General features: G+C 40.8%; 2 protein-coding genes across 4 annotated transcripts in view; one reads left to right on the top strand and one right to left on the bottom strand.

Moving 5' to 3' along the window:
* The window catches only part of dctn2 (dynactin 2 (p50)), a 15,185-nt gene extending 7,058 nt beyond the window's left edge, over window positions 1–8,127 (top strand). Inside the window, exons 6-14 of the mRNA XM_058402405.1 lie at window positions 477–637; window positions 922–1,072; window positions 1,169–1,234; window positions 3,458–3,496; window positions 3,581–3,658; window positions 3,895–3,966; window positions 4,773–4,875; window positions 7,148–7,239; window positions 7,336–8,127. Coding sequence (XP_058258388.1) covers window positions 477–637; window positions 922–1,072; window positions 1,169–1,234; window positions 3,458–3,496; window positions 3,581–3,658; window positions 3,895–3,966; window positions 4,773–4,875; window positions 7,148–7,239; window positions 7,336–7,422 — 849 coding nt within the window. The 3' untranslated portion in view covers window positions 7,423–8,127. The remainder of the gene's footprint in view (window positions 1–476; window positions 638–921; window positions 1,073–1,168; window positions 1,235–3,457; window positions 3,497–3,580; window positions 3,659–3,894; window positions 3,967–4,772; window positions 4,876–7,147; window positions 7,240–7,335) is intronic.
* Window positions 7,718–23,390, bottom strand: mbd6 (methyl-CpG binding domain protein 6). 3 transcript variants are annotated; one of them, XM_058402403.1, is made up of 13 exons: window positions 22,887–23,389; window positions 20,927–21,117; window positions 18,877–19,016; window positions 17,711–17,813; window positions 17,150–17,318; window positions 14,785–16,812; window positions 13,795–14,633; window positions 12,937–13,096; window positions 11,894–12,033; window positions 10,803–11,462; window positions 9,517–9,566; window positions 9,367–9,430; window positions 7,718–9,215 (listed from the first exon to the last, which is right to left on the bottom strand). In XM_058402403.1, exons 3-13 carry the CDS (start codon window positions 18,990–18,992, stop codon window positions 9,165–9,167), a joined length of 4,380 nt encoding a protein of 1,459 aa, XP_058258386.1. In that variant the 5' UTR covers window positions 18,993–19,016; window positions 20,927–21,117; window positions 22,887–23,389; the 3' UTR covers window positions 7,718–9,164. The 3 variants fall into 3 exon arrangements, 2 of the variants coding, with proteins under 2 accessions (XP_058258386.1, XP_058258387.1); XM_058402404.1 differs by having other exon boundaries at window positions 23,037–23,389; XR_009206024.1 differs by lacking the exon at window positions 7,718–9,215 and adding an exon at window positions 9,655–10,370 and having other exon boundaries at window positions 9,362–9,430; window positions 22,887–23,390.

The following is a 23,390-nucleotide window of genomic DNA, read 5'->3' as shown; positions in this document are numbered from 1 at the left end:
TTTGCAACAGTGAATAATTATGTTGAAAAATATAGCTACTGCTTTCACTGAATATTGAACAGATGCCTGTTTTAAACATTACATCTTTTATAAAGTCTGTAGTTTCATTTTACAGGATACTGCAGCTGTGACTCAGTCAGTTTTTCAAGTGCTAAACAGGCAGCCAAGGATTTTAGTATCTAGAGTAATAACCAGCTTTTCAGAGATTTCTCCTTCCATCATTATCAGCATAATTTTATCACATTATATGTCCTCTGATATGCTTTGGAAGGTGTTCAAATACCCCGAATAAACAGTATCTATTAGGTTTGGTGACTGGACTTGTGATATAATCTGGAAAAGTCCTTTGGATGAGTTGTGAAACATCAACATTGTGTTCCTTGACTGGGTCTTTCTGAACATATAGCTCCTTAATTGATTGTTGGAAAGGTTGGAGTGCTTAACATTTATCAACACTGTGTGTGTTTTTCCCCCAGACCAGTACTAAAGAGAGCAGTGCAGAAGAGCGCCTAACACCAGTGGTTCTGGCACAGCAGGCAGCCCAGCTCAAACAGCAGCTGGTGTCGGCCCATCTGGACTCATTGTTGGGCCCAAATGCTCACATCAACTTGGCCGACCCAGACGGAGCCCTTGCCAAGTAAGGAAAAGTAGAGATGGGTCTGTAATGAGACTAAGGCTCGGAGTGGATGACACATTTTTCTGCTGATATTGGATCGATGATCTCTGTGCAGTGTGTCCTTTCAGCCAGTGCTGCAGGATGAGCTAAACTATTCCCGAAATAAAGATATGCTTAACAACCATGTAAATAGTACAGAGTGTTCCTGAAGTGTTAGGAAGAGAGAGAGAGAGAGAGAGAGAGAGAAAAAATGGAGTGCATGAAATGGTGACACAATTTGTATTTTGTTATTGTGTGTGTATTAGGCGGTTGATGACTCAGCTGGAGGTGGCACGGGGTATTCGCAGCAGTACCGGGGGAGAGGGGAAATCAGCAGCACCCAAAGGCCCAGATGGAGTTGTGATGTATGAACTCCACAGCCGACCTGAACACGAGAAGTTCACAGAGTCTGCCAAGGTAAAATGAATTTCTTCTAAGTTTAGTTTCATCACTTACTTGGGACAAAGATGTTGTAACAGTTACTGATTGTTTCCCCCGTCTATTTATCGATAGATAGCAGAATTGGAGAGGAGGTTGGCAGACCTGGAGACTGCAGTAGGTCCTGGATTAGATAAGCCGGTGCGTAATTTGCTTGGTCCACCACTTTCTCATAGTCCCGACTCAGATTAAACATGGGTTTGTAATAATCATCCAGCTCAGCTGAGTTAAATCTAGGAACAACTTTGTGTGTGAATTAAATTGAGTGTGGTGCCTGGGAAATGCCTCCATGTGCTATTGTCTGGATTTATTACTAGGCTTTCCTGAGCTGAAGTATATTCTTCCGTTGCATGTATTTCAGCCATAACTGAAGTTATAACATTTGGTCTACAAGTGAAAATTGTGTTTAAAATTGGGGATATTTTGACAGCAACGCCTGTTTAGAAACTGAGTTGATCAGGCTTACTTACTGTTCTCTGAGGCACCTAGACTGACATCCATTGTGTGACTTAACTCTTAAAATCTTGGCCTCATTTCCTAATCTGATCTTTGAGGGACAGCCTAGGCAAGATTGAAAAATAAATAACAATAATTGTTTTGGGGAAATATGTTTATGGTAAGCTTACAGTTTTATGCAAAGGTTTGGGCACCCCTGAAAATAATCATAATTTCAATTTATAATCTGCTGGGTTTTCGAAGTAGCAACTTCATTTGGATATAATTTATAGCTTATGAAAACAGCAACATTTCAGTTCTGAAATAACATTTATTTAATCAACAGATATAACGCAATGTAAATCATAACAAAAACAGACAGGTGCAAAAATTTGGGCACCCCAATGAAATAATGACATCAATATTTAGTAGAGCCACATTTTGCTGAAATAACAGCCTGTAGACGCTTCTTATAGCCAGTGATAAGTCCTTGAATTCTGCCTGCAGGTATTTTGCAAAATATCTCCAGTTCAGACAGGTTTGATGGCTGGCGAGCGTGGACAGCCCTTTTCAAATCAATCCATAGATTTTCGATGATGTTTAAGTCTGGGGACTGGGATGGCCATTGTAGAACATTGTATTTGTGTCTGTGCATGAATTCCTTGGTAGATTTGGAACAATGCTTTGGGTCATTGTCCTGCTGAAACAACCAACCCCGGCGTAACTTCAACTTCTTGACCGATTCTTGAACGTTGTTCTTGAGAATCTGCTGATACTGGGTGGAATCCATGTGACCCTCAACTTTGACAAGGTTTCCAGTACCTGTGCTTGCCACACAGCTCCACCAAATTTCACAGTAGGGAGCAGGTTCTTCTCCTGGAATGCTGTGTTCTTTTTCCGCCATGCAAAGCGCCTCTGGTTGTGACCAGATAACTCAGTCTTGGTTTCATCTGTCCAGAGGACATTATTCCAAAACAATTCTGGCTTGTCCAGATGAGCGTTTGCATACCTTAAACGACTCTGCTTGTTAGCAATACACAGAAAAGGCTTTTTCCGCATCACCCTTCCACTGAGCTTGTGCTTCCTTGTGCAGAGTTCGCTGGACTGTAGAATGCTGTACAATGACATTGTCAGCAGCAAGATGTTCTTGGAGTTCTTTGGAGGTCGTTTGTGGTTTGACCGTGACCATTCTAACCATTCTTCGACTTTGCCTTTCTGATATCTTTCTTGGTCTGCCACATCTTTCTTTCACGAGAACTATTCCTGTGGCCTTCCATTTCCTAACTATATTTCTAACTGCGGAGACAGAGACTTTAAACCTTTGTGACAACTTTTTGTAATCTTCTCCTAATTTATGTTGATGAATTATCCTAGTTTTTAGGTCATTAGATTCTTTTGAGGTTCCCATGTTGCTACCTTTCCATAGAGATGAAGGAAAAGCACAACTACCAATCAGCTACCTTAAATATCTTTTTTCATGATTGGTTTTACCTGGGGGTTTTTTTTCCTTTCTATTGCAATCAGTTAGTATAAAGTGTTAAGTGACTACATGTATTCAAATCCATACCAATGAGAGGGTGGCCAGACTTTTGCACAGCCTATTTTTCACTTTCAGTTTTATTTTACACAACACAGTACTGCTCCACTGAGAATTTCTGTCTGAAAAACATCACATTATTCAGCCTTCTCTAAAAAAAAAATAATGGCATATCACTACAATCTTTTTTTTTTTTTTTTTGTAGAAAAAGAGCACATTATTATAAAGCCATAGAGGGGTGCCCAAACTTTTGCATAAAACTGTATATCCGTATGCAGTTGTGGTTGCCAAGTTGTGGTTATGACCGTATCAGAATGTGAAGTTGTGACTGTTTGTTAGGGCTGGCTAGTTTGTGGTGGCCACTGTAACAGTCTTGGTTGTGTGTATTGCAGGGTCCTCTCAGTGCTGGACTCCAGGGAGCCAGTCTAATGGTGAGTCTTCATAATATCACATGTGTGCTAATGTGCATGACTACTTGTCTGTTCCACTTCACGTTCTTGTTTCTGTCCCTGTAGGATACTATGGAGCTGCTGCAGGCTCGAGTTAGTGCTCTGGATGCTGCCACTCTGGACCAGGTTGAAGCCAGACTGCAGGTGACCATGCCTTCTAGTATTAAGCTTTCCTACTGACAATAAACAACAGAGAGAAAGTTCCAGTGCCAGTTAAAGTAACACCAAATTACTACAGCAGATCACAGCATGACAATCATGATCTGTTTTGTGTATTATACATTAGAATGCCGATTTTTAGGCAAATGTTAACCGTGATTTGAATCATTTTATGTGTATGCTCCAGGATCTAAGAGAAAGTGTTCCTTTTTTACTTGCAGAGTGTTTTGGGGAAGATGAATGAAATAGCAAAACACAAGGCAGCAATTGAAGATGCTGAAACACAAAACAAGGTGAGCTTACAATCTCTCATCGTTTGCTTGTGAAATTGTCTGCTAAAATGTATCAAAATTTAATTTTAGTGTTTTGGGCCCTGAATGTAGTAACTAGAATATTACCCTGTCTGTGTGCTGCATATAATGAATGGTCATCTGCAACTATAATAATAATAATAATAATAATAATGATAATAATAATAATAATAATAATAATAATTTATTTATAGTTGCCTTTCTAGTCAAGGTCACCATACAAATTCAAGTAATAAATAATAAAATAGCAGTAATAACAATAAAACAATATTACAAAAATAACTTTTTGTGACTTTATTTGCTAGTGTGAATGCAGGGTAATCTGTGTAGAGAAAAAGCCACAGCAATCTGAATAGTTTGTAATATTTTTCTACCAAAGAGGGCAAAATTTCAAGCTTCTTGCATCCTGTAGGTCTAATACATAGTATATCATGAAGTACACCGTTGCATATGCTCAGAAATGTTCATATTTATATTGCCAGACATCTATAAATGATATAATGACAATGTTCAACAGAGGGAAATTATTAATGCAGCACTGATTTATGTAAGCGGTGCAAATATTTCAGTGGCTCAGAAGTAAAGCATTCTGTATCCTGTGCTCAGTTTGTTTGTCCACTTCTATGTGAATGTACACAAACGACTATTTCTTTGTACGCGATCGTAATGGACACCTTGTAACTGTTGTTTCATATTTACTGTTTATGTTTAGAGTGGACTTTAAGTGTTTTAGGGTTTTTGTTGTTAAATTATGTTCTTGTTGCTGGTTGGGTTTGTGCTTCATGTAGGTGGCACAGCTGTATGATATGGTGCAGAAGTGGGATGCCATGGCAACCTCTCTCCCTCAGGTGGTCCAGAGACTGATCGCTGTTAAAGAGCTACATGAGCAAGGTAACCTCTCTCTCTTTTGGGTTCTCTGTGGTGCCATTTGAGCAATTATTTTCACAGGGGGCTTGGGTTTCTGTCATGGATTAAAAATATCGATTTTTGGATGCTTTAAGATTCTTTCTCTAAAAGTCATGATCAGATTTCAGTACTGGTTAAAGTTTTTCTTTTCCCCTGGGCTTGTTGTTTAATCAATCATGCTGCACCTCTACAGCTTACAGACCCATGAAGTGTGTTTGCTTTTAAGCTGTATAAATATAAAATGATAAACATGATGGGGCATGCTGTTTATAGGAATATAAGCAACAATTTTGGGTGTTGATTAATTTCCAATAACAGCTCATGCTGAAATATTTTATTTCTCTTATACCACAACAATTTGCTATTTATTTCAAATTTTAAGTTGTTATTGGACATGGCATCTTTATGGCTTTTTATCAATTTATTTCTCTCACCCTTCTCTCTCTCCAGCCTCGTTCTGTACTTCTCTTGAAGTTGATTAGACATAAAAAAAAAATGCAGCTCGTCTCTCTCCTGTGGCAAAAACCATTATAAAGCTCTGATATTAAATTTCCCCTCACTGAATGTTTCATAACATCAGTAATTATCCTATGTTAAAAAAAATGTTTTAAATTCATTTATGCCACATACACTATATTGCCAAAAGTATTCGCTCACCTGCCTTGACTCGCATATGAATTTAAGTGACATCCCATTCCTAATCCATAGGGTTCAATATGACGTTGGTCCACCCTTTGCAGCTATAACAGCTACAACTCTTCTGGGAAGGCTGTCCACAAGGTTTAGGAGTGTGTTTATGGGAATTTTTGACCATTCTTCCAGAAGCGCATTTGTGAGGTCACACACTGATGTTGGACGAGAAGGCCTGGCTCTCAGTCTCCGCTCTAATTCATCCCAAAGGTGTTCTATCGGGTTGAGGTCAGGACTCTGTGCAGGCCAGTCAAGTTCATCCACACCAGACTCTGTCATCCATGTCTTTATGGACCTTGCTTTGTGCACTGGTGCACAGTCATGTTGGAAGAGGAAGGGGCCAGCTCCAAACTGTTCCCACAAAGTTGGGAGCATGGAATTGTCCAAAATGTCTTGGTATGCTGAAGCATTCAGAGTTCCTTTCACTGGAACTAAGGGGCCAAGCCCAGCTCCTGAAAAACAACCCCACACCATAATCCCCCCTCCACCAAACTTTACACTTGGCACAATGCAGTCAGACAAGTACCGTTCTCCTGGCAACCGCCAAACCCAGACTGGTCCATCAGATTGCCAGATGGAGAAGCGCAATTCGTCACTCCAGAGAACGCGTCTCCACTGCTCTAGAGTCCAGTGGCGGCGTGCTTTACACCACTGCATTTGACGCTTTGCATTGCACTTGGTGATGTATGGCTTGGATGCAGCTGCTCGGCCATGAAAACCCATTCCATGAAGCTCTCTGCGCACTGTTCTTGAGCTAATCTGAAGGCCACATGAAGTTTGGAGGTCTGTAGCGATTGACTCTGCAGAAAGTTGGAGACCTCTTCGCACTATGCGCCTCAGCATCCGCTGACCCCGCTCCGTCAGTTTACGTGGCCTACCACTTCGTGGCTGAGTTGCTGTCGTTCCCAAACACTTCCACGTTCTTATAATACAGCTGACAGTTGACTGTGGAATATTTAGGAGCAAGGAAATTTCATGACTGGATTTGTTGCACAGGTGGCATCCTATCACAGTTCCACACTGGAATTCACTGAGCTCCTGAGAGCGACCCATTCTTTCACAAATGTTTGTAAAAACAGTCTGCATGCCTAGGTGCTTGATTTTATACACCTGTGGCCATGGAAGTGATTGGAACACCTGATTCTGATTATTTGGATGGGTGAGCGAATACTTTTGGCAATATAGTGTATGTCCCGGTGTATGAGAGGTTACTATGGAAACAATAACATGTTAAAAAGAGCACATTAATTATAAGCCTGTAATTTGAATTACCCAGGACATAAACAAATGATTTCTTGGTAAAGTGGGCATGATGATGTATATGGAATAGGAAAATAGATGGAAGTAAGAGGTGGAAATAGCACACATTTGCATCTCTCGCATGCCAGTGATATTGTTGGTGTTTAGTCTGAATGGGTTTGTGGGGTAAATTGACATGCTGGCATGAGACCACTACATTCTACGCATTTGGCTCGTGTTAAACTGCTAGTGTGACTTTTGTCTGACTTGTTTGTGAAACGAAGTGCTTTCATGTTTCTAAGCAATATGTGTGTGTGTGTTTCCTCAGCCATGCAATTTGGGCAGCTGCTGGCCCATCTGGACACCACACAACAAATGATCAACAACTCACTGAAGGACAACAGGACACTGCTCACACAGGTACTTGCAGCTTTACTCTTTTTTCTTTGTACTGGTACAGTTGCTCACATACAGCTTCTCTGTTTTTATATGCCTTTATTCTGTCTCTATGTTCAGGTGCAGCAGACAATGAAAGAGAATTTGGTTTCTGTAGAAGAGAACTTTGCTGCATTGGACCAGAGGATGAAGAAAATCTCCAAATAAGATTTTTGTTCTCAAATGAGCAATCGAGCGAGGGAGATTGAGGGATGTGGAAAAGGATCATTTCATACATTTTAAATCCGTGCTTTGCTCCTTCCTTTAAACTTTTTCCTTACCGGAGAACGTCGGAAATAAAGTTTAAAACAAAGTTGTAGTTGAAGGTTATGACCAAATGCCATTTTACACTACAAAAATCTAGTGACCTTTACCCCTCTACTCTTCCTGTCTCTAGAGATAGATATGTATCTCAGTCACTTGGCTATATTCCACACCCAACTGCTAATGAGGTTTCTTTAAAAAAAAAAAAAAAAAAAAAAAATATTCCAGCTTGATGATTTTCCTACCATCTTAACATTTTAGCTTGAAAGACTGAAACTAAGTGTCGTGTGGTAATCTAGTCACTGGGTAAGAAGTGTCCACTTGTCTAAACATAAATTCACTTTTCAGTGACCACTCCATGAATTAAATGTACACGAGAGCCACTGCCTCTTGGCCAACGTTTATGAGAGGATGTTTGCTCATTGAGTCAGAAATCATACTGTATTTATACATCTGAGAGTATCTTTAACTAATCACTCTCAGTTGCTTGTAACTGTTATTGTATTATGACCAAGATGAACTGGCACAGGTTACTCTGCTTTTGTCATATGCATAAACTTTAAAATATTGTCTTTCTCCAACTGTGAGAATAAATTGAACATGCTTTGAGAGGGTGTTGCTCTGTTCTTTTTTCTCCCCACTTGTATAACTACAGAGCAGTCCAAGAAATAGACACACACAACTGACAGAAGATACAGGTAAACATTTTAATTTGTTAAATAAAAGTTGACTCCCATAAAAACAAAGAAATGCTACTGCTCACAAAGTATTCTCTTTACAAAACCAACGTAAATATGGGAAAGGAAAGGGGTTTTTTTTTTTTTTTTTTTAGAGGAGGAAATACTTTACAAATTGATCATTTTTTTCCTAAAAAAGTGTACAAAATAAAATACTAAAACTGTACATATTTACATAAATTCATTAGTAAAATTGCATAATCATCCTCATTATTACTTTAAACCATTAATTTAATATTTTGTGCCTATGTTGAAGTGGCAGTTGGTGTCAGAGGCAACGGAATGGGCGAGTTACAGCTCTGACTATACATGCAGAATCTGCCACAGCTCACAGTATTGGACTCCGGCCCCCGCAACTTACACACATATACAGTACATACTTTCCTTACACTTGTGTGAGGAAGGAGATTCTACTCATGAGGTTATGTAGGTCATCACATAAGCAATGACAAAGTTAAGCCTGTAAATAATTGGTTTCAGTCAAAGTTTTCATGGAACATTTATATCCCAGAATGACTCCAGCATGATACATGGCAGGTAGGAAAGGAATTAAGAGGGAATGCAGTAACAATAATTGGCAGATAGAGGGCGTTACAGACCCATATTTAATATAGACGGTAAAACAGGAGGGGACAGATCCTACGCAGTAGTGTTGGCTAGCCGACTCCATCGCTTGTTTTGTTCTCGTCACTGTGGCTAGACATATGTAACAGAACAAGGGGTCAAATCCATGAGAGAGAGAGAGGGAAAGAATGATGAAAGAAGGAGGAGGTGTGACAGGAAACTAGACTTTTAAGGTGGAGTGCGTTCTGCAGGACAACACAGTGCTGCACACTGTGGGTTTGCCATATTGACAGTGCTGGTGTTGGTGTGTAAAGTACAGTAGGATAAGGGCTTCTATTAGAACGTCTATCTGACCACACGCCGCCTTTTCCCTCTTGCTGGCCTCTGCAGTGCTATCTGCATCACACAAGACGCACGGGATTAGAAATGAATTACAATATACACCTGCTATAGTCAGGCGGAATGAACTCTGACTTTGATAAAGATTTGTACAAGAGCGTTAAATTGGGTACAACGTGTTTCTGGGATGTTTGTGTGTTGGGCTCACTGTAGCTGCAGGCTCCTCTATGATGCGCTCAATATCTCCATGAAACTCTGGCCCTCTCTGCAGCCTAGTGCAAACAGATGGCAAGGAATTGGCTTTGGCTTAATTAAAGATCAAGTAGACAGATTTTTGCTCATTGACTGAAATACTTACGTTTGTTTTCGTTTTCTTCCCCTCCTGGCTCCTGTACGAATTTCTAAAGCCTGTAACAGGATGGAAAAAAAAAAAAATCTAATCCTGGTTATAAAAAGACTGACATGCATAATCTATACTGAATATTCAGTGAATAACCTTTCAACCATTTTGGTCATGGGGATCCTATCCCAGGGGACTTGGGGGCATAAGGCAAGGTGCCAGTCCATAGCAGGACACACTCACGCACACATTCACACACTACAAATATTTTAAAGATACCAATCAGCCATAGCACGTCTTTAGATTCCGTGAAGAACTCAAACTACCTGGAGGAAACCTCTGAAGCACAGGGAGAACATGCAAAAACCAAAAACTGCTAAATCACTAAAAACTGCAAATACGACAATAAGCACTTTGTTTACATTTGTTTTTAAAGAGATTTTGAAAGAAAAACTTTTTTAATCTAAAAGCAGTTTACTTTGATAAGCAGGTAAATATGAGGCACAAGCACTTTTCTGAGCGCTCCATACCACTTAAGTATAATTAGAAAATTGACTGCAATGCCTTAAAGGAGCAGTTTGTTATTTTTACTACCTGCTGACTGAGAGGTAAACTACAATGAAAACACTGAAAAGTGTGTGCAACACTTGTTAGAATCAGCAGCGACTCGACCAACAAAACGATTTATCCATGCTTGGATTTCTTGCTACAGGCATGTTTCAAAGATACCAAAGCCAGAGATCTGGTACGTCTCAACCAAGCCATATATTCCTTAGTGCATGATGTTTCATCATTGGGCTTCTTCCTGAGAACATCAAGGTTTCCTTACAACAAATTCCATCCTGCACTTCCAAGGCATCAGGGAGGGGGCACTGGGCAACAACAGGCCACATAATGCATTAGTATGAAAGACTAACACCAAGACAATTAAAACATTTTCCCCACTTTTCCTTGGTGAGGTACTTTGGAATCCATCATCACCTTGTGTAAGTATCTACTTCTTTGTCCAATTACACGTCAAAGCATTTTCTTTTCACCAGTAAATGCAATGAGCATCAGTAAATGCAAACCAGGTGTGCATTGGCATTTATCAACATATGCACAAATATTATAATATTTGCTAAAAAGGCAATAAATGAGGCCAGGCATAAAAACCAAATACTGAAAAAAAAACTTTTCAAACAAGTTATTTAGTACTATTAGGCTAGTATTATTATTGTACTTTTAACACTGATAAGTGCACCTTTAATGCTTGGAGAGCTTGTAAGAAAAGACCAAAAATTTATTCTTACAGAAATACTCACCCTTCCTTGCTCTGTGTCCACATTACCCATGGTATCATCCACTGGGTCAATGCTGACTCTCTCTCTGGGGCTTAAGTATCCTGGTGCCTGTCTTCGTTCTTCTTCACCATCTTCATCTCTTCTCGCTCCTGAAACTATACCATTGCTATAGACACACAGCTTGGCTGAGCCATCAGTCTTTGCCTCTTCCATGAATGTGAGATGAAGGGGGGCATCTGGTGGGTGAGACACTGCAGGTTTACAGGGTGGAGTGGTGGGCGGGTCTTCACTGAGTTTGGGTGTGCCTCGGGCTGGAGACTGGGCCGCTTCCATGCTGAGGCGGGACAGGTCAGGATTGTGTACTGAGCATGCTCGCCGAGGACTGAGAGAGGGTGCAAGCTCTGGGTATGAGAGTGGGGTAGAGTCACTCCCTCCCTCTGAGCCACGCCCACTCACCTGCAGGAAGGAAGTGTAAATAGTATCCATAAAGGAGCCATATGGGTCAATGAGCCCTGGTTCAGCCCCTGCTGGCTCTTCCCTCTGCTGTGTAGGTGGCTGTAGGTGGCCAGGATTAAGCAGGGAATCCTGGCACAGCTGGGAAGCGGGGAGCTCTTCTTGTGCAGGCGTGGTCTCATGTACTGCCAGTGGTTTCTCACCCATTAGTGTTGGACCCATAGACAGCTAAAAGAAGTGAAAGAGCATAACTACATCATATGAATGATTTGCATTACGGAATAAACATATATTCCTGAAATATGTGTACAGAACCTTTCTGAAAAATATTCACACAGAAATGGCACAGACAGTCAAGATGATAATCAAGGGTGAGATTAGAAGGAACACAATGTTGTGCCTGTACATATTCCTGGAATATTTTTATTGTACAAATTTTGTACAGTGTTTTGTGTGTGTGTACACTCCAATATAACTTTCAACATTTGGTACTTTTTACAACATGAAATGGACTTGCTTTAGGCCCATAATACTGAAGTGTAACCTCAAACGTCAAAAACCCAATTACATCCATTTTAATTGCAGAATATAAAAAGCTTTAGATGGCAGGGTAGGGGAGAGAATCAGTTCTTTGAATCATGTTTGGAATACTGTGTTACCTGCAGGCACGTTAGTGGGTTAAGCGCAGCCTGGTTCTGTGGCAGTGGCATTCCCAGTGACGGAGCCTGGGACAGCAACAAAGGCCCTGCTGCTAGTAAACCATGTAGACTATTAATGTTCCCCAAAGCTGCCAGGTCACCTTTACAAAGAATAAGAAACAAGTTTATATATACAAGCAGACACTTGTTTTTACAAAGCAAATTTGGCTCGGTATACTGGGCTCTTCCAGTTATGCTCTTAGGCAGGTTTAAAACAGTGGATAATCACAATGTAGGTGGCAATAAACTGCTCCTGAATGTAACAGACTATTTAGAAATTGTAAATCATAGTGAGCGGAACACACCTAATGATTTCAGTGCTCAAACAGATAGGGTTCGTTTTTTGACCATTTTCTTATTATAGTGTAGAAAGGAAAACACTCCTCAGTGTTCTGTCAGCAGGTGAGATTTTCAATCAATATCTTTTTCACTTTTTCTCTGAACTAAAGCTGGCCTGAAACAGCAAAAGGCAACTAAAAATTAATTCCACAAAAGCTTTAAACAAAAAATAACATGTGGCAATTAATTTTAAGTATTATTTTGGTAACAAATTGAAGGTTCTAATATTGATATCGGAACTTCTAAAGACATGACAATCCTAGGATTTGAACTATTTAGTCAATCAGCACATTAGAACCTTTTTCATTAATAGGTGATTATGGTCATTATTCTGGATCAGCCCTGACACCCAGCCTTAGCAGTATGGACCTTGCTATGTGCTTATGGTCCATCACTGAACCCGGTTTCTAGAAACAGTTTACAGGCTGCTTATAGCCGCAAAACAGAGAATGCCCATATTAAAAGACATAAGAAATGGCAGAGGGCTAGCAGCATGTACATATACATATTTGAGGGAATCTCCCCTGCAGGCGAACTGTACAACAATCATGTCATAACTATAATCCAAGGCATGGCACAAACACACAGTAAACATTGCATCTATACAAGCATACAACATAATGGAAGAGGAATGCTTAGCTTAGAGCAGTTTTAACTTTACTTACTCAGGACCCCTTGAGGCAGGATTGTGGGAAGAAATTGAGGTGTCTGGCTGTTGGTTTTCTCCTGCTCAGTCAGTGAGTCACATGTTTCCTGTCCAGTGACTGGTACCAGTGGGGTACAGGACACAGAGGTAGAAACCAGTGCAGGACTGGAAATAGTCCCCTACATCATGCAAAAACACACACACACACAACATCTTGAGCCGTCTTTCATATACCAACTCAAAATGTTTGGCCGGCAATATAATCTCTGAGTTAAGCGCTTCTAAGAGACTCTCCTCATGCCAGATAAATTTCTACTTTCTGAACTCAAATGATTTCAATTCAAATTTATTATGGCACATTGTGTATATTAGCTATTCACAGCAAGTGAAATGGATTTGAAACTAAATAAGCACTTATATATTCATACACTTCTACTTTTTATGTATTAGAATTGTATGCAATGTAGGCAATGTATTAGGAAATACTATTCATCTATACATTCGCTTGTAGAATATCAGCATACCAGAGCCCTTGATGTGGTTATGCTACCAATTGCACAATATAGGCAATTTATTTTTAGGTTTTAATAAAAAGAAAAATCTCACGTTGCATATTCTTTTCTGTTTTTTGTGTTGACGCTCACAAAAAAACAAATATTACCACCTGAAATATTTAGCTGATATTCAGTAAAGCTTTTATTTGGTGTTTAATATTTCTTTTCTTTATTTTTATGTCTGTCATGCACAAATACTTGCTGTACTTAAATCATGCAACAGTAAAAATGTTTCTGACTCCTGTACTTGTTAATAAAATACCTGTTCATTAAATCCTAAAAAAAAAAAAAAAAAAACAGACATGGTCAGCTGGTGTGAGTACCTGAGTATGAGGTGGGGGGGATGGTGTGTGGTTGGGAAGGGTTTCAGCCTGTGCAAGAGCTGCAGCCAGCAGTGCAGGGTTCAGGGACAGGAAGGCAGGAGGAGGAGGGGGAGGAGTGAGCTGGGCAGAGAGCAAAAGCGACTGGCCATCTGCAGGTGGCGCTAGAGCCTGGAGAGCATCTAGGAGTCCTGGCCCCATCAAGACAGAGTCCAGCAGAGCTGGGGTCTTCTCTAGAGAAACCCCTTCCCCAAATACCTGCTGCAGAGGAGGGAGGTCTATATTGAGTCCTGGCAATGGGAGCATGGCAGCTGGGTTCTGCCCAAGAAGCAAAGATGCCATGAGCAGTGCCTGCAGCCCAGGGTTCTTTTCACCAGCCTCAAGCCCTGGAGCTACACCCGGAGCCAGTGGAGGCCCTGGAGCAGGAGGATTTAATAGACTAACAAGATTAAGAGGGAGGTCCCCCTGAGGTCCCAGTGCAGAAGGCAGAACATTGAGTGGAGAAGCCTGGTTGAGGAGGTTGTTTGCTCCTTGTGGTGTTTGGGTGCCTCCGGTTGTGGGAGCCTGAGTGCCCGTCCAGAGCCCGAGAGGCAGAGAACCTAAGAAAGGGGGAAGAAGCGAAGGCAGGGCTGCATTGGAGGAGAGAAGTTGGAGGAGCTGTTCTTGCGTCATGAAGGGAAAAGACTCAGCCAGCTGCAAGGTGCTTGCATGGTCAGCCGCAGAGTTCGGGAGATCGGCCGAAGAGGTGCCAGGTGCATGAGCTAGGGAGAGGTTAGATTCAGGATCACAGCTAGAAAGTAGCTTAGTCTCCAAATTCTGCTGCTCTTCTGATATTACAGGACCTGAAGAGAGAAAAGTCACACTTGTTTAGCTTAATAGGAAATGGCTAGTTCATTTTAGATGTTTATTTTTGAGGCTAGAAGTAGTTGGACAGCCTAAAAGAAATAATTCAATAAATATTATTGATTTATTTTCTGAAAACTAAAATCTTACCCTCACTGTCTGCAGCCTGGTTTTGGTCTGGCTGGTTTGTTTGGTAAATGTTATGATCAGGTCCCATATCCCCTAGTTTGGATCCACAGGTTTTGTCTGATATGGTGGAAGCAGACAGGCAGGCATCTGAGGACATCTGGCTCATCACACCAAGGGTATGGCTGGTAATGGGAGGTTCATTTCCTGCACTGGTGCTTGTGTTAGGCAGGCTTAAGTTCAAAACCGCATTATTTGCTGTTGTTTTGAGGTTTACTGCGACTCCTTCCGTGTCTTCACACGTCAGAGAAAGGGGCTGAGCAGATGTCAGCTGGGAAAGAGGATCCAAAGCGGGCACCAGGGTTTGGGGCTGAGACTGTTTCATGTGGATGTGTGTTTGTGGTCCAAGCTGGCTGTCATACTGAGGCATTTGAGAGGTCACCAAAGGTGGTGAAGAAGGGGGCACAATTGTGTTCCTGCTGTGTGATATCGTTGGTGGAGTGTTGTTCTGGGCACTCTGCATACTGAGGAGCTGGAGCAGGGCAGAGAGAGGCTGGGATGAAGCAGGGGGTGAGGACAGAGGAAGGGAATTTGAAAGAGCCATTCTCTTTCCCTCCTCCAATTCCGTCTGCCTTAGTACACTATTAGGCACAGAAGTGGTGGAAGGAGGAGCGCCAGATAAGCGTGCAGGCTGGAGGTGGTTTTCTGAGTGAGCGACAGGAGGAGGAGAGCTAGAGGACGATAAAGAAGGGTAAGGGACAATAGGGGAGGAAGCAACCAGGTCTCCCACAGTTCGAGTTATCTGAGATTCTTTCAGCATGCTAAGAACAGTGGGTGAGCGACGCTGGCGTTTGCGGCGTAATATTTTTTCAGACTGAGCAGGGTTGGACACAGGGAGAGAGGGGGAATGAGGAAGCAAAAAAGCTGTCAAAGATTGGGTTGGGGCTGTAGGGGTGTTGAGGCTGCTATTTAAAGTGCTAATTAATACCTTGGACTGCTGCTCCTTGTCCAGGGCTGGGAGAGGAAGGGCACCTGTTTCTGCAGCCCTAGACTGGCTCTGGTTTTTCTGGCTGGCCAACTGGGCTTTGGCAGCTGCAGAAAGGAGGCTGCTAGCTGGGAAAGAGTTGCTGATGTGCTGCTGGCTCTTCTGCTGACACAGGATCTGACCCAAAGGGAGACCAATCAGTCCCGGGGCAGAACCTAGCATTGGTCCATTCCTCTTATCACAGGAATTATTCTGGGCTGGCTGTGGATTCTGCAGAGTTTCAAGTTTGTTTTTGCTGCTGAATGTGTGGTGTTGTTGGGTAGCGTCAGGGTTGGTGGTGCTGCAGTCTTTGTAGTGCTGCAAAATGCCCTCCAGGCGACTGCGTGGGCTGGCCGGTGGTACGGAGTGTTTGGGTGAAGAGCAAGGTTGGGCGGGAGGCAAAGGAGAAGGGGAAGGTTTAACCCCCTGAGCGAGCATGGATCCTGGAGCTCCCTCAGAGAGAGAGGAGGTGGTGGAGTGACAAGATCGCTGATGAGGGGAGAAAGAGTCCTGAGCATGAGAAGGGGATGAACATAGAGAAAGAGGAGGAGAAGATTTCACAACCGTTCCCTGTAGATGAGGCTGTCCTGCCCTGGCAATCACAGGTGAAGATGAAGAGGGTGATGAAGCAAATGTTATGGGAAGGGATGAGTCCGTCTGGTACGTGTGGGCTGTGTCTAGTTTTGTAGTGCTGGGAGAGGTTGGCTTATGAGGTGCTCTTTGGAGAATGGTTTGGGTTAGGGCAGGATGAGGGCTCCACTGGTGTTTCCCAAAAGCAGCTACACTGGGCCCTGGGGACTGGGGAGATGTCTTCTTTAAAGGTGAGCTTGGATCAGAAGTCAGTATGGAGGTGGTGTGAGATATAGATCCATTCTGAAGAAGAGGCGAGGGCAAAGGAAAGCTGCCACTGCTGCTGGGTCTGGCCTGGTTGAGTGTCAGCTGGGTCGTGTAAGTGCGCTGGGCTACATCTCCTCTAACCACTATTGACCCCCTCTTGTCTTTTCCATCCACTGAGCACACACCACTCCCTAAAAGCAAAAACACATGTTACCATATGAAACAATGAACTACAGTTGAGGGCAGGGATTTCAAAACAAGTATTCGTATGACTCAGAACAGAAACAAAAAGGCATACAACTACAAACAGATGATGTTTCAACTAGAACAGAATATGCTTCTTCACTGTGAAACTGATCACAATTGCAATGTCATGATGGGTTTGCCCAATCAGAGATCCCAGACACAACAAGTACTAATATGCACATTAAAACAATACTTTAGATAGTGGACATTAACAGCATATATTGCAAAACAAAGATATATAACAAAAACAGCTAATGTATACATAGGGCTAGATTAGTTTACCTGAGCCATGAGCTGGTAACGGTATTTGGGAAGCCTGCATACTCCGACATAGAGCAGCCATGGCGACTACTTTCCTCCGATGGTTGCACAGTTTGGTCATATCTTCTTCCACCTTCCCTGACTGATGACTCTGAGCATGAACCCCTGCACTAGGGTCAAAGTTGAACACCTGCAGGGAAAATGAGTTCTTTAAGGAATCATGCCCTTTTTATTGCATTATGAGCTTTTCAAGCTATCTCTGCTGCACTGATTAGAGAACAAGGAGATAGAGCTCCCACGGCCTGTCTTTATACAAGCACAAACACCACAAGCTAAAAATTATGAATTATTATGTTTTTAAAACAAAAATATCAGAAATATGAAAATACTTTGTAGGACATGCAGCAAGACTATGTAAAAACACTTAATAATAACAACAACAACAATAATAACATGGCCAATCACTTAAGATAATAGGGAAATAACATCAACAAAATAAATAATAAGCATTTCCTATTGTCTCTTTTTCTTAGAGATGAAGAAAGCTAACGGTTAATTTTTACAACTAAACAGGAATCTCACCTTATGAAGGACAAGTGGGCATTCCAATCCACACTTACATGTGCCATCTGTTAACAGATACAACCTCACCTCTTCCACAGAACACAGAACTGTACCACTTGGGCTGTATATGAGAGAGAGAGAGAGAGACAGAGAGATTGAGTGAGAGAGTGAGTATTTAATGCTTAGCTCACAATGTCTTTTTTACAGCTCAGTGAATGTGTTTGAATGTGTGCGACTGAAGTTTGCCTTGGAGAACAGTCACACCCCTCTGTGCGTAATCACAGCTGCCTTGCCTGCCATTGGACTTCAGTCAATCCCACAAACTCTTTCAGAACAAAGCCACATATTTCCCCACTACTACTATTACCCTTCCATTTGAATATTGACATTAAAGCTACATTTTGCATAATTTTTGGTTTACAAATAAAGATTATTCAATAAATAGAGAGAAAAACACTTCTTTTCACTATACTGTAATAGTAATCGGAACTGACAGGAAATTTGTACATTCATATGTTATACGTCTGATGCCATCACACCCCCATCATTAGACGGTTATTAAAAAATAAATTAAAAAAATAAATAAATAATGAAAAAAAGGAGCAGGAGCGAGAGCATAAACAAACCAAACAGAACTGAGAAAGTTTTGTATATTATACTGTAGCAGGGGAATGGTTTCAGGACTGCCAGTGTTTTTTTTTTTGTTTGTTTTTTTTGAGAATAAATACACAGAGAACAAAGACTGCATACAAAAAAAAAAAACTAAATGACCAGGTATTGTTTTAATTTTAACCTACTAGCTATGGTTAGCATCTAGCTGTGTCTTAGAGTCACAGATGTACACTGAACCTTAGAGCAAGCGTGTAGATAATGTAAAATGTGGTGCATGCAGCGTGCTGTAAAACTGTACTTCGATTCTGCTGTAAACTACAGCTTATATTTTAGCTAGAGAGTCAACATTAGTAATTTTACACTGTGGAATCTGTAATGCATGGGTACAGTTGCTGGATGAATCTTAACACTAAAATCTAACTTAATATCTACATTGTTAACTATTGTAACTATTGCACTATAACACAGTCGATACTATGTAGTACAGTATGTATACTACAAACGATCATGAGTAAACTTTTGACCAGGTGATGAACCAAACATGGAGGAAACTTGAAACGGTGAAACGTTACCTAATGTACGCCACAGCCCCATCCTCCACTTTTCTCTGCCAACCAACAGGGACCTGAGCGGTGAGTGTCGGACCACCATCTTTTTTTCCTGCTGCCTTCTCACTGCCCCCAGTCATTTTTGGCTCACACTCATCCAGCTCCTGTAAATGCAAACACACAGGTCAAAGACAAATTAAATCTATTTCAGTGATAAACAAAACACAAATGTACAAACATCTTTGATTAACATGTTCAGCTGCCAATTTGAGGACACTCAACATAATAAAGTCTCAGTCCAGCACCCTTTAAATCTACACCAAAGATTGCACCTGACCATCACATCCATGTGTGTGCCTTTATGAAACTGTTGCCACAAAGTTGGAAGCACATAATTACATGGGATGTCTTTGTATGTGGTAGAGTTACAATTTCCCTTTTCTGGAACTGCATGACAAGGCCCCTGTGTACAATTCAAGATCAATAAAGACATGATATGCCAAGTCTCCACCCCACTGAACATGTTTGGGATGTACTGAAGCACTGACTGTGCCCCAGGCCTCCTCACCTGACATCAGTGCCCGAGTTTACTAATACTCTGGTGGCTGAATGAGCACAAATTTCTACAAACGAACAACAAAATCAAATAAAAATTCTTCACAGAAGAGTAGAGGTTATTATGCCAGGGAGTAAATCTGAAATGGGATGATTAACAAGCACATATCAGGGCTTAAATTTCTGCACAGGGTTGCAAATAATTTATTCCTTCTCACCTTTACAACACAAGAAATTCCTGCACAAGTATATTCACTCATCTCAAATTAAACGATTAAATTAATCCACAGACACAAACAAATAAAATCCTTCTATTTTTCTTTCAGAATTTAATTCCACAACCAGCGCTGCACCACCATTCTGTACTATAAGCCTTGGCCTGTTTTATATCGTCATTGTCACATATTGTGCGCATGTGATTCACTCTAGCATTTAAAATCAGAATTCATAATGTCTTCAATATGCATTTTATCGAAAAATAAATATCAGAAAGTATGTTAAAAAAAAACACAGTACTGCTTGCTGAAATTCATTATCTCATGTAATCACCCAATCCATACTTTGACCATGGTAAGACGCCAATAGTGTACATATTCTACGCATTATATTTTCCTTAAAGTATTGTTAGTGTATGTCAGAGGAAATCTAATTTTCTAAAGATTATTTGTAAATTTAATTTTAACGTAATTTCCTCAATTTAATAAAAGACATATGAAAACAAATTATTTCTTTAGAAAGGCAAAACTTTCCTTATTCATTTGGTGCATAAAAATTAAAGCAACTCGAAATAATGAAGTGACATAATATTTTTTATCGAAATCATAATTCATTCATTAGTTAATAAAAGTTCATTAAAAGTATACTTCATTAAATTTAAGTGCACGGGTGGATGTAGTGTAGAGTGATGCTGATTGTGTTTGAACATGTGACCGTGCCTTTCTCCCAGTTTTCCATTGTTATCCAAACTGCCCAGCTGCAGGGAGAAGAGGAATTACTAAAAACTGCTTACTTACTTGCAGAAAATGAACTGGCCAATTCAAAATGTTTCAAAAGTCTTAAAGATGAATAGGAGGAAACAGACAAAAGTCGTAAATCACAGAATAAGTAAGAATAAAAATGTGACTTGAAGTGAAACAACATGAAAGATAAAAATTAAAGACATTAATATTGTTTAAACAGAGTTCTGAATGTTAATTTGAGAGTGAGCATGGCAAATTTTGCATAAATTTTGGCAAAGAACTGAAAAGACAGCTCATACATAATTGTCTTGTAGACATAAACATAGATTAATTTAAACAAATGTTATTCCCCCTCCAAAGTCTATAAATCCCCCATGTGATGCATGTAAAAGGAGAATTCCAAACAGTTTAAAAAACGAAATTCAGGTCCTGCATGTACATGTGATGGTCAGGTGTCCATACACTTTTTGTCATGTATCTCACTGATACAATGTGTGCATTAATTCTTCTGACATCAGAACAGTACACTTACAATACAGTACAATTACAGTATACAATACCTTTTCATCTTTATTTAGCCTGGGTCAGCACCATCCATGAAATCCACCCAAGTGAAGACATCCTAAGTAGTCTTGCCAGCGCTCAACACAACTGATCTCAGATCCGGCCAAAACAGGCAGACCTCTCTTCTCTTCTATTTATCCCCAGTGGACTCTCTTGGCTTGGAAAAACTTCTCTCAACACTTACAATCTGAAATGAAAGTAATAATAGCACTCTTAGTTCACCACACTTGATAGATCACAGTTTTGAGGGAGGCTTAATACAAAAAAAAAGCAATTAAAAAGTCACTGATTAGCCATTGATTAGATCAGTGGTTCTCAGTGGAGAAGCATAGCCAAAGGGTGGGTGAGTTATTTATTACATTTTTTTGGCACAAGCAAATCACAATCCAGCATTATGAAAGATATGTTATTTATTAAGTTTTTTTTATTTGACTTTAGTTTACTTTAAGTGAATGGATTTAATCAAAGCCTAAATAAAAAAGTAGCCCTAGAAATAAAGCAATTGAACATTTTGTCCTTAAAGTTGATGTGTTAGAAGCAGGAAAAAACTGGCAAGCGTAATGATTTGAGCAAGTTTAACAAGGGCCAAATTGTGATGTCTAGACAACTGGATCAGAGCATATCTAAATCTGCAGCTCTTGTGGGGTGTTCCCGGTCTACAGTGGTCAGTATCTATCAAAAGTGGTCCAAAGAAGGAACAGTGGTGAACTGGCGACAGGGTCATGGGCGGCCAAGGCTCACTGATGCACGCGGAGTGAAGGCTGGCCCGTGTGATCTGATCCTATAGACGAGCTACTGTTGCTCAAATTACTGAAGAAGAAGATGCTGGTTCTGATAGAAAGGTGTCAGAATACACAGTGCATGACGGATCAGCAAAATTGGGAACGACACAATACTAGGCCTGTGGTCATAACGTTATGCCATATCAGTGTATATTTATAAAATTGTTTGTTTTTTTCCCGGCTCTCCAGCCCCAAATAATTCAGAAACCATGCACTTTATATATATGAATGGATCGAAAATGTTTTGGAGCCAGAGACTTTGGCTAAAAAAAATTGAATTTACAGACCTGTGTGTTGAAAAACAGAAAGAGGAGAGAGCTGTAGTGGAGGACAGGGTTGAGTAGAAAGCTGGAGGAAAAGCATGGCAAAACCAAGGTGTGAAATGTGTCAACAAATGTCCTCTGTTTGAAGTACATACTGGAGAGGCTCTCCAAACAGTACAGTGCAAATAACAGAAAGTGGGATTAATTCATATACCAAGGGTCAATGACTATAAACCCAAAGAAAAAGTGCATTTAATAATCTGATCATGAAATCAGACACAAGCTGCTATATGTAAAGACAAGTTTCAAACTTTCCCATCAGTCCATTTCCATAATGTAATAATTATTACATTATTATTATTATTATTATTGTCTCAATGTTAAATACAATTGTGTAAAAGTGAACTATGAGGAAAAAAAACAAAACATGTCTGACTCTACATCTCTAACCTACAGCGTGTCATGACAGAAGGAAAGTAAACAAGTTAAGGAGTGAGGACAAACGGCGAAAAAATAACAACTTAGTTATTTCACATTATTTAAACCTATGGGGTCTTGAGAATAAACCGATCCTTGTCGATTGTTTGCAGAAGCTGAAATAAACCATGATTAGACTGATTAGACGAATAATAATGAGAGGATCAGTCCGTTTAAAGCAGCCGGCTAACAGCTAGCTAGCAGCGCCTACATATTACTACTTAGCTAACTAGCTAGCTAGCTTCGCAGGCTATGAAGAAACGATTCGACTATCCCCAAAAATGTTGTATAATATGGACATTTTAGGCTTTGACAAAGAAAGCAAAATATTAAAAGATGCGATTTAGGCGGATTTGTGAGCAATGTGGTGGATTTGGTGTGCACAGAACGTTAGACAGACTGCGTTAGCTCGCTTGGCTGGTTTAGCCACATACCTCCTGTGTTTACGAAGTTTGCTGCTTGTTAGCCGCGTTGCAAAGCGAGAGGAGAGAGATAGCGGAGCCTTTCGGGCAGCCTTTAGCTTCAAGTGCTGCTGCTGTGAGCACCTCGGACGGCACAACACTATTTTCCAGGCACTTTCCTACCTCTTCTGCCTTTGCGCCATCCGTCCGTCCTGCCTAAAAACAAAGAGCAATAACGCTAGCTGGGTTTTATTGCGCTCGGTGCATTGTCGCCCAAATTGATCTTAAATTTCGAGTGGATCTCAGTCGGTGGCGGACAAGCCGATTGTTTCATTCAAAGCGTCAATATCGCTTGAAGCTTTTTAAGCACGTGAAAACGAATTAAGGTTTTGCTGTGCTTCAGGTAATGCCCTGTTCCCATTAATCCCAGTTTCAAGTTCCTATTTTCTCCAGGATTTCGTGCCAAAAAAATCATGGAGTTTCCTTCGGACCTGCGCACTGGCTTCTTTCGGCCTAGGGAATTCCATACCCACAATG

The sequence above is a fragment of the Hemibagrus wyckioides genome, linkage group LG11 (genome assembly GCF_019097595.1).
Source record: "Hemibagrus wyckioides isolate EC202008001 linkage group LG11, SWU_Hwy_1.0, whole genome shotgun sequence".
Lineage (NCBI taxonomy): Eukaryota > Metazoa > Chordata > Actinopteri > Siluriformes > Bagridae > Hemibagrus > Hemibagrus wyckioides.
This window is presented reverse-complemented; position numbering and strand designations above follow the sequence as displayed.

Bases quoted from the DNA above. Each gene is read 5' to 3' on its own strand.
- mbd6 (XM_058402403.1), bottom strand. From the start codon at position 18,992: ATGACTGGGGGCAGTGAGAAGGCAGCAGGAAAAAAAGATGGTGGTCCG. The intron at 13,097-13,794 runs GTACTCACACCA...TGCATGATGTAG, and splicing joins CCCCCCCACCTCATACTCAG to GGGACTATTTCCAGTCCTGC. The intron at 9,216-9,366 runs GTGAGCCCAACA...TGTGTGATGCAG, and splicing joins TAGAGGAGCCTGCAGCTACA to ATAGCACTGCAGAGGCCAGC.